General features: G+C 33.7%; 1 protein-coding gene across 4 annotated transcripts in view; it reads left to right on the forward strand.

Moving 5' to 3' along the window:
* Positions 1–10,906, forward strand: part of LOC140434496 (uncharacterized) — a 53,267-nt gene that overhangs the window by 21,762 nt on the left and 20,599 nt on the right. For all 4 annotated transcript variants that reach the window (XR_011950057.1, XM_072522805.1, XM_072522802.1 and 1 more), the window contains one exon: positions 8,828–9,307. Coding sequence is in view for 3 of the 4 variants with exons in the window: in XM_072522805.1 (XP_072378906.1) it covers positions 8,828–9,307 (480 nt within the window). In the remaining variant the exon portion in view is untranslated. The remainder of the gene's footprint in view (positions 1–8,827; positions 9,308–10,906) is intronic.

Consider the following 10,906-nt stretch of genomic DNA (forward strand, 5'->3'; position numbering starts at 1 on the left):
GCAACTAATATTTCAACTCCAGAAATATTTACTATAGGAAACTGTAACAGATGGTCCAGAAAAGACAGAAAAATTATAGCGGTCCCTCAACCAAACGTTGTGCAAATGTATAACAAGGGAATGGGTGGTGTAGACTTATTCGATAATCTAAGAGGTTAATATAGGATTCGAATTCGATCCAAAAAATGGTATTGGGCGATATTTAGATTTTGCTTGAATGGGGCAATAGTCAACATATGGCTTCTTTACCGCAACATTGAGGCAATTTCTTTATTAGAATTTTACAGACGAATTGTGGAGGTCCTGCTGACAGCTCCAGATATTCCAACACCACGTGGAGTACGTGCAAAATCTTCAAAACATGTTGCTGATGAAATTCGTTTGGATAATGTGGGTCATTTGGTGGACAAAATTGAAAAACAACGAAGGTGCGGCAAATGTGGCAAGTGTACCAAATATCGATGCATTAAATGTAATGTAGGACTTCATCCCGAGAAATGTTTTGTCAAATATCACACGTTGTAAATATTTTAAAATAAAACATATCTTATGAAATATTGTGTCCTTCATTGCCCAGCGTATGATATATCATACGTCAAAAAAAAAGACAGTTACAAAGAAAAAAAAACGTAAATTTTGCAAATTTCTATTAAAAACAACCTCTCTTTATTTCATTTTGAAGTTTTGATTCAATTTTGATAAAAATTTAATTTTGGGCATTAATGGGTTAAGACGAGATTATAGCCATAAATAATCATGGGCTACAATCTCATTCATTCCAATGTTGCTAAATGAATTATTATCTTTGTTTATATTAGTCAAATTTATTACTTTTTAAATTAATTATTACTTTATTTTATAGGCTAATCTATGCCTCTTAGGTACGGTACTTTTGCGACGTGTTGAAGATTTATTTCGTATCCTGCTATTATTGCCCATTTTGTCAATGTGGTCATTACAATATTTCCATTTCCTGTAGACAATCTTTTATTTTTTCAGCTTTGCATATTCTTATGTTTTCGTTTTAGATATTGTTAAGGTCTTAACATATCCCCAATAATCCCTCATCATTTTTGTTACAATTAATAATAAAACACAAAAATATATTCTATTTATTATCGATATATCTCAGCGCAAATAAAACGAGTTTTTTGTCCCGTTCGTTTTCCGTTGGGACTCCTGCTAAAACAGGTAGTTTATTTTTGTATCTAAACACGCTTCGATATTATTTTACCGCCAATCTTTTCAATATAAAAAGTTATCATTTTTATGACCACAACTGGTCATAAATGTTTTTTCCTCGTACCAACTGCTTCGCTAATTCCTTAAAAAAAAGTTTTTTGTCTACCTAGAACTGGGTCAATAATGTTTACTTGTTATCGGAACTCGTAAAAAGGCAATAAATCTTTTAGTTTTATTGTTTTATTATTATGCAGTTTTTTCGTAAATGTAGAGAAAAAGTGGCTTTTTAGAACCCACTGTTAAAGTCGGTTAGAAATTTGGCGGTTCTTTTTGCTATAAAATGTTGAATTGAAGCGGCATTCAGAGAGTTCGTTCTCGGCTCTCGTGCCAAACAGTAATTACATTCACGCTCACGAGACTTCCTTTTCAGTCCTTGTGCCGGACAGTCTCAGACTTTGTTCCCGGTTCTTGTACCGGATAGTAGTTACATACTAGACTTCGTTCTCATCCCGCGTGCCAAACAGTAGTTACATTCAAGACTTCTCTCTCGGTTTTCACGCGCACCGACTCTGTTCTTGGTGCTCGTACCTGACAGTAGGTACATCTCGACCTCTCAAGATTTGTGTAAAAATACACGCGCTCTACGAAAACTTTCGTTCACGTTTCAGGTACCATTTCGACTCCGAAAATTCGAAAATTGTTTCGACAAAGGATTATTTAATCCTAGTCTACATACTTAACAAGTTCCAACGTCTGGCCCGCTACTTGTGTTGTAGAAAGGAGACAATTCACAACAGATATGTTTATGATTAGGCGCTTCTTAACCCATTCAATCCCAACCGATTAATCCGTCGTACCATTGTAACGTTAATTGCATTGCATTTTATTTTTTGTGAAAAAATTTTTATTGCACCACTGGGTAATGTGCACACGGCATGAAACAAGTAAGATTTTAATTATTAAAATTAATTTTATTTTACATAAAACTACATATTGTAAGTTGCTTTTTACGTCGGAGAAAGTGCTTAGGAACCAGGTAGACTACATTATGATAAATGAAAAATTCTGTGATACTCTTAAAGCTGTGAAAACATATCCCGGCGCAGACATGGCCCTTGATTACAACTTATTTATCGCCAGGATTACACTCACACTTAAAAACATTAAAAGACATCAAACTTGACGTTTCGGCACTCATTTCGGAGCCATTATCAAGAGGTGATGATTCCATTCGAGTTCGGGGTCTCAATCTGCCTCCTCCCCTCACTCGTGAAGTACCAGTATCTTGTTCTCCATAAATACGAGAAACGTCAAACGGCACTGAGCTCCTAATGTGCCTATTCCTCAGTGCCGAGTGATGACCAGTCTTACCCTGTGTAGCTGCTTTTATACCCTCAGTATAAAAGGGGTCGCTGAAGCAGCGGTCGCTAAAGCAGCGGTCGTCATGTTGCCGACAGTCTTTTAGATTTAGCTGATTATTGAAAAAAAGGGTACTCTTCGCTTTGTTAATTCAGCTGCATACCCAATAATTCCTTTTTTAGTATCTAACTGATCAGCTGTCATCAAAATTATATATATTTACATGTATATATTTACATGTATATATTTACACTATATATATTTACACTATATATACATATATGTCCAAAAGTTTGGAATATTGGAATATTTCAGCTTTTTATTGATTTTTATATATAAAATCTTCTGAATAGTTAAACATTATTTTGTTTTAATTCTCAACAATACTAAATAAATCCCAAAACCAGATAAACGATGTGCAAAAAATTATTTATTCTATTGGAGTGAAAAACTTACAATGTACAACTTACATTTAGAAATAAATTAGTATAGAAAAAAATATTTTTTAATAAAACTAATAATTAGTATTTCCTCCATTGGCCTGTATGCATGCCTGTATGCGATTTGGCATGCTGCCCATTAACTGGTCGAGCTGGGCTTGCGGAATTCTCTCCCATTCTTCACGAGCAGCATCTTTTAGTTCTGGAAGTGTAATAGGGGGATTGTTTCGCTTCTTAATGCGTGTTTTGAGAATGTCCCAAGCATGTTCAATAACGTTCATGTCGGGGGAATTCAAAGGCCACTGTAATGTAGATATTCCTTCTTCTTCCAGAAAATTTTGTACTGCTGCTGTTCGATAATGAGGTGCGTTGTCATGCATAAAGACAAATTCATCACCTACTGCTTCTCGGAATAGACGTACGACAGGATTTAAAACTTCCTCGATGTACACAGTACCAGTGACTCTTCTCTCCAGAACCAGCAGTGGTGTCCGTGTACCACTCATAATACCACCCCAAACCATAATACTGCCACCTTCAAATGGGACACGCGGTTGGGCTGTTTCTAGTCGGGCTTGTCGTCCTGGCGCCCTCCAAACCAGTGGTCTTCGCGAACCAGTTAGGACCATTATGTACCATTTCTCTAGCCCATTGCAACGGTCTTCTACGATACAAATTTACCGCATTTAGTCTGCGTGTTATTGTTTGCCATGAAATATTCAGTCCTTGAAGCCTACAAATTTCTCTGGATATACCACTTGTAGATTCCAGACGATTTCTTCGAGCTATCAATGTTATTTGCCGGTCTTGTGCTGCTGTTGTACATCGACTTCTACCACTTCTGGGTCGATCCTTGACGTCATTTGTATATTGGAATTTTTTTTTAATTTTTGATACAGCACTCTGAGTAACATCAACAATATTCGCGATATAACTTTGACTAAAGCCCTGTTGTAACAAAGCAATTACTCTAGATCTGTCAAAATGAGATATCACGTTTCTAGGCATTTTTAAACGGCTCAATTCAAATTTAAACAAAGACTGAAATAATGTGTAAATACGCTAATCAGTTGAATGTGACCAAAATCATACAAAAACGATTCAAATTTTTTATCATTTTCATTTAAAAACGCCCTAGAATGATTATCAACAACAGGTTTAAAACCACCATAGGCGTAGATATATTATTTGTACGTATTCCAAACTTTTGGACATGTGTGTATATATATATAGTGTGGATATTAAGTTTTACCCCCCCTAGTGAACTCCGTTATTTAAGACAAAGATTAAAAACGCTCGGACCCGTCAATTTTTATTTTAATAGAGGTATTTAATAACATAAAAAAATTGTCACCCCTTTCATCCCCTTCACTTGATAGCTACCCCCTCAGATTTTTTAAATAGCAATGGGGGTCGTGCGATAGTTTGTTGGAAAGGGTTTGAAAAGAAGAATTCAAAAATGTATAAGTTTGAAATTTTGTATGGCATAATGGTTTTATTTAAAATAAAATATACAAAAAATAATGTATTAAATTACATCTTTATATTTAAAGGAACTAGCAAATTACCCTAAAGAAAACTTAAATTACTGCAAGAGATGCTCGAAATGTTCTCCATTTACTTCCTGGCAGAAGTAGATTCTTTGTTTCGTTGCCTCCCTAACCCTTTGTAGGGTCTGCATATCAATCCTATCACATTCTTCGATTATTCTTTGACGGAGTTAATCAACTGTCGTCAACTGGCTCCCATACAGTTTGGATTTAAGGTAACCCCATAGGTAAAAATTTAGAGGAGTAAGGTCTGGTGGTCTTGGTGGCCATTCAATGAATCCACGACGTCCAATCCATCTTCTCGGATACAAATTATTTAAAAAATTTCGAACGCCAGCATCGTAATGAGGCGGAGCTTCATCTTGCTGGAAAATAATATCTTGGGTGAATTCGCCTGGATTGTATCTAAGCACATCATGAATTGCAGGAATTATTTGTGTTTCTAATAGATTAAGATAGCTTTCCCCCGTTAAATTGCCTTCGATAAAAAAAGGGCCTATAATGTGATCCCCTAGTATACCTGCCCAAACATTTAATTTAGTGGGAAATTGAGTATGACACTCTTGAAACAATCGAGGGTTTTCGTCAGACCAATATCTTTCATTTTGTCGATGTACATGACCATTTAAATAGAATGTAGCTTTATCGGAAAAATAAATATGTCTTAAATAACTTGGATCTTGTGAAATATTATCCATAGTTTCACAATATTGCAGTCGTCGATCTGGATCATCCTCTGTCAAGTCGTGCACCATTTTCATCTTATATAGATGAAATTTTTGCTTTTTTAAAATGTTTAAGACAGTCCTGTGACTTACATTAGAACATTACTAAGTCCTGTGACTTAGAACATTTCTAGTTGAACTGGATGGATTTACTAAAATTGAGATAAAATATCTACTTGCTTTTCCTCAGAAGTCTTTTTTCTACCATCCCGTTTCTTGTTTTCGACAGAACCAGTTTCACAAAATTTGGTGACAAGTAGTCTATAGTAATGTCGATCAATTGGACGATTCGGAAAACGTTCGTTAAATATTCTCACAGCTTCATGGTAGTTACGGCCTGCTTCGATAAATATTAAAATTGCTTCACATTCGTCTATTAATCTACGAGGTGGTGCCATTTTGATTGTTTTGAATTTTGAATACTAAAAATTTACAGTTTACCACTAAAGCTCACCGAATCTCAAGTTCTTGTCAATATTCTTTACAATCAACAGTGCTAATTGCTTGGTTTTTATGACAGTTGTCAAAAACTATACACGCCAACTAGATTATTTAAAAAATTGTTCTAACCATGATATGTTTTAACGACACAAAAGTATTTATTCTGCAAAAAAATAATTCGGCATAAACGTTCAAGAATAAAAATTAAATAAATTTTGTTATACCGAATGTCCCATATTAAAGCAAAACCAGTGTACCTACTTTTGTATTGTTGTATCACAAAGTGTATCTCCAAACAATAAATCGTTATTAACAAACATATCCTTAAAGTTAAAGTAAAGTGTGATATATTTTAGAATTCTTCTTTCCAAACGCTTTCCAACGAACTATCGCACGACCCCCATTGCCATTAAAAAAATCTGAGGGGGTAGCTGTCAAGTGAAGGGGATGAAAGGGGTGACAATTTTATTTATGTTATAAAATACCTCTATTAAAATAAAAAGTGACGGGTCCGAGCGTTTTTCATCTTTGTCTTAAATAACGGAGTTCACTAGAGGGGGTAAGACTTAATATCCACACTGTATATATATATATATATATATATATATATATATATGTATATATATATATATATATATATATATATATATATATATATATATATATATATATAAAATAAAGTTTTATTTTGAGGTTGCAGTCATTAATAGGGCAGGAAAGTAAAACTCTTTGTTCTTTAATCAAGCTTTCGCAAAATTTATTTGCTTCTTCAGGATATGCTAAAATATGGTAACAGTAAATACAACGAAATTAGAACTAAATAGCATTGTATAAAACTAGTAAAAAAAAAAAAACTTACAACATGAGGTTAATCCATTAAATTTTCAAATTTGCAAAACATTAAAACTTAACTTATTTTAAAAATTATACAGTTATGTAAGTACAATATTCCAATTTAATTTAATTTTGTAAAAATTCATTTTGACATTGATTGTTTGATTTATGTCAGAAAGACACTCGTTTCTGTTTATTATATTTTTTGTTGTTGATAACTAGCTCTTGATTGTTATTATGGTTACGTACAAAGTGGCGCCAAATATGAATATTTAAATTTTTTGAAATTCTAATATTTATAGTCAGAAAATCTAATATTGGAAAATTATAGTATTAATTTTCTATCTTACGAATTTACTAGTTTTATACAATGCTATTTAGTTCTAATTTCGTTGTATTTACTGTTACCATATTTTAGCATATCCTGAAGAAGCAAATAAATTTTGCGAAAGCTTGATTAAAGAACAAAGAGTTTTACTTTCCTGCCCTATTAATGACTGCAACCTCAAAATAAAACTTTATTTTACATAACGTGTCAGTCAATAATACCTAACTACTTTATATATATATATATATATATATATATATATATATATATATATATATATATATATATATATATATATATATATATATATATATATATATGTATATGTATATATATATATGTATATATATATATGTATATATATATATATATGTATATATATATATATATATATATATATATATATATATATATGTATATATATGTATATATATGTTCACCATTCCTCTAAACGTTTCGCGTTTTCACTTCTCATCATTGAAATGAAATGTTTTTTATCTATATGGCCGGTATAATAACATAAAATGCCTTAGTACGCTAGTAGCGATCTCTATATGAAGTAAGAAGTCAGGAAACTTTTCTTCCATGATGAATTAGGTGAACTGCAAATCCAAGCTAAATGAAAGTTAAATTCATCATGCAATTTTTTGAAGATGTTCACCCTTTACCATTCTCGCAGATTATAGTTTTCCTTAGACAGTTCTATTTTTTCTTTAATGTTCATGTGTTTGTTAAATCCTCTGAGTTGAAGCAGTTTTTGTCCGGTCTTCGTTCTTATATCAAATTTAGTATTTTTTGCATCATCTAAGATTCGTTCATTCATTTTGGTCTACTTTGAGGATTAGAACATTTACTCTTAGGCATTTCCAGGCTTCATTCGGTTGGTCTGCTAGAATTGGGTTATTTTCTTGTGTTAATCTCTCAAGTTCGCTTTACATACTTTCTATAAAAAACTAACAGTCTGCAGCCGAAGTTAAAGTCAGCAGTAGCATTGTGGTATGGGTTAATGTCTGCTCTAGGATAAGCAGTAACACACTTTGTTAAGAAAAGTTCTACTACTGTAAGTTTAAATACGTCCGTGCCGGCCTGAGGCTGTGATTCTGAGCCCTCCAGTAGTCTTAGTAGGACATACTGGAGGTGGGGCCAATTCCAATTAGTAAATAAACTTCCATCACAGAAGTTCTCGTTTCAATGAGTAATAGGGCACGTTCTACGGATAATAAGGCAGGTGTGACTAAGGTATAACCAAATAAACATCCACGGATCTACTGAGAACATGACATAGAGGTTATAGATATGTGAGTAACTCTAGAGTTGTTGGTTGAACATGACACACATACACACGCATGCACAAATACCCGCTCACCAGACAGCCGAAACACAACTAGTCCATTAGACGCTGACATTTGCGCAGCGACTACTGCGTTCCTCAATTCCAAGATATAACACCGTCGCCCAGGGGATGCGTGGCACATGCATTTCGTTCCAACTCGTGGAAATAAAATGGACATAAGACAAAGAGAGATTATCCAGAAGAGCTGTGATTGTGGCGCTGCGAGACAGACGATCAAAACATAGCACAAGACGATCACACAGAGCATACATGTCTTCTAGTGCACTTCATTACTGGAGGTACTATATATATAGCGATCACTACACCAAAATGTTTTCTATTCTGCGCCACTCTTGGTAATTGTTGAACGTTCATGCCCGTCCAAGGTCTGATATTGCGAAGCCATGACATAGCCCTTCGGCCCTCTATTTTCTCTTCAATTATTATTTGGCACATAACGAGAAATGTATAATGTTTACTTATATAACTTTGTATAATGTTTATTCATTTAGATGAATGTTTAGATGTAAATTGAGTTACCTATACATTATTTGATATAAGGCATACGCTAAATAAATAAAAATAAATATATTTTTGTGTTGATTATGGAAATTAAATTATTTGTTTTATTATAGGTTTTCGCTCGCAAAGAAAATCTGATCTACCATAGTTGTACAACTTACTACAAGTTAAAATGTCCCTTATGCGAGAAGCTCTTCTCACAAGAAAAATTTCTTAATTTTCATATCAAAGCTCGCCATAGTATCAATTGCAAACGTTGTAAAACTATTTTTTCATCCGAAGAAGAACGAACAGTTCACAAGTGTCCTAAAAATTCTCCTCCGAAACAACATATTTGTACTGTATGTTCGAAGGTATTTAATTTTAAGAACAACCTTTTGACTCATATGAAAACTCATGAGTCAAATCCGGACAAACCGTATACTTGTCCTACGTGCAACAAGGTATTTAAGACCTGGAATATTTATTTGAAACATCGAAAGATTCACGAAGGATTGAGATATAAATGTGATATGTGTGATAAGGCATTTAACCGAAGCGACAGCTTAAAATGCCATAAAGATGATCAACATTCATTAGATGAAGCCAATAAGGTAAGTATTTTTCTATTAGTTAGTTAGTTAGTACATACCACTTCAACAATTCGAAAAGCTTTTAGTTTTAACGGGGCCATTCAAATAACTCATTACAAAATCAGATATCCCTAATTTCCTTAGAATTACATTAGAAGATACTGTCACAATATTAATGATTAAGATATAACGTTTAAGGCGTAATATGTGGTAATGGGAAAAATGCTTCTAATATATTCCAAATTTTTCCATTTTCCATTTTTTCTTTTTTCCGGCCTTTTTCGAGTATTTGTTGGGACCACGTTTTCCTTGGTCTTCCTTTCTTTCTGCTTCTTGTTCTTCTTGCTTCATATACCCTTTTGACCAGTCTAATATCTTCCGTTCTGCAAATCTGTCCGTACCAACCTAGCTAGTTATTCTTCATAGTATTTATTATGGGTTCCAGTTTTAATTTAGTTTTATTTCCTCATTTATAATTCTATCACTAACTTACTTAATTATTCGTTGCTTTACACAGCATATTCTGTTTACCACATCTCAATCGCCATTTCTTCTTGTCGTATATATTTTCTTCGGTGAGGTTTCTTTTTTCCATTGCTGTTTTATTTGTTAGTTCCACTGTTCTCTAATTTGTTCATTTTTCACTTGGTTCATTAGTGTTAATCTGCAGGTTCTTCTCCAAAACATCATTTTCACTGCATTTATTCTGTTTTTTATTCTTTTATTTCTCACTCCCGTCTCTGAGCCTTTTTCCACTATTGTCTATTAAATTGTAAAATTCTATCAAATTTCGTTATTTCTGTTATTCTTCTGAGGTATTTCATATTTGTAGCATTTACCTTACTGTCGTGCTTAGGTTGTCTTATCCATGTTTCACGTTATCATGTTATCCATGTTGGCAGTTGGTATTTTAACTGGTCATTGTCAACTAAGCAAACACCTCCACACACTGGGGCTAGCAGACACACCTCTATGTAGGAAGTGTGAACGAGAAGACGAAACTGTAGAGCATGTCCTATGTGAATGCTCAGAGTTATCGTTAATACGAGAGTACGCGTTCGGCGAGTCCTGGCCCACACCTGCCCACATAAGAGAGATGTCTCCTGGTGACTTGTCTACCTTCCTAGAAATGGCAGGATGGACAATGAGCTAAGGGTGACAGCTCCCTAGGAGGATGCACAATGGGTCAATTGTGACCTAAAGGCTGTGAAACTTAACTCGCCCTCCCTACTCTACAGATACAGATCCATGTTTCACTTGTGTATACTATTACTGATTTGGCTGTAGCTTATACACATGTAATTTCGTGTTTTTCCTTGGTATAGTTTTATTTATGGCATAATCTATTTTGTTCGCTTTCTTTGTTCTATTTGCTATCTTAACATCAATTTTTCGATCATTTTTTATCATTAACTCCTAGATATTTGAACGTTTATTTATTTAACAGCTTTATGGATACTGACTTCATTTGCGGCAAAATTCAAAAATTGCATACGAAAGTTTTACTCTTCACCTTTAAAACGCATTTTGATATTTGTCGGTAGGACACTCTCATCAAAAGATATCAAATTTTTACCGTTGTGTTAATACAAATTTTATTTAAAAAATTGATTACGCGCA

This window comes from Diabrotica undecimpunctata, chromosome 2 (assembly GCF_040954645.1).
Source record: "Diabrotica undecimpunctata isolate CICGRU chromosome 2, icDiaUnde3, whole genome shotgun sequence".
In the NCBI taxonomy this organism is placed as follows: domain Eukaryota; kingdom Metazoa; phylum Arthropoda; class Insecta; order Coleoptera; family Chrysomelidae; genus Diabrotica; species Diabrotica undecimpunctata.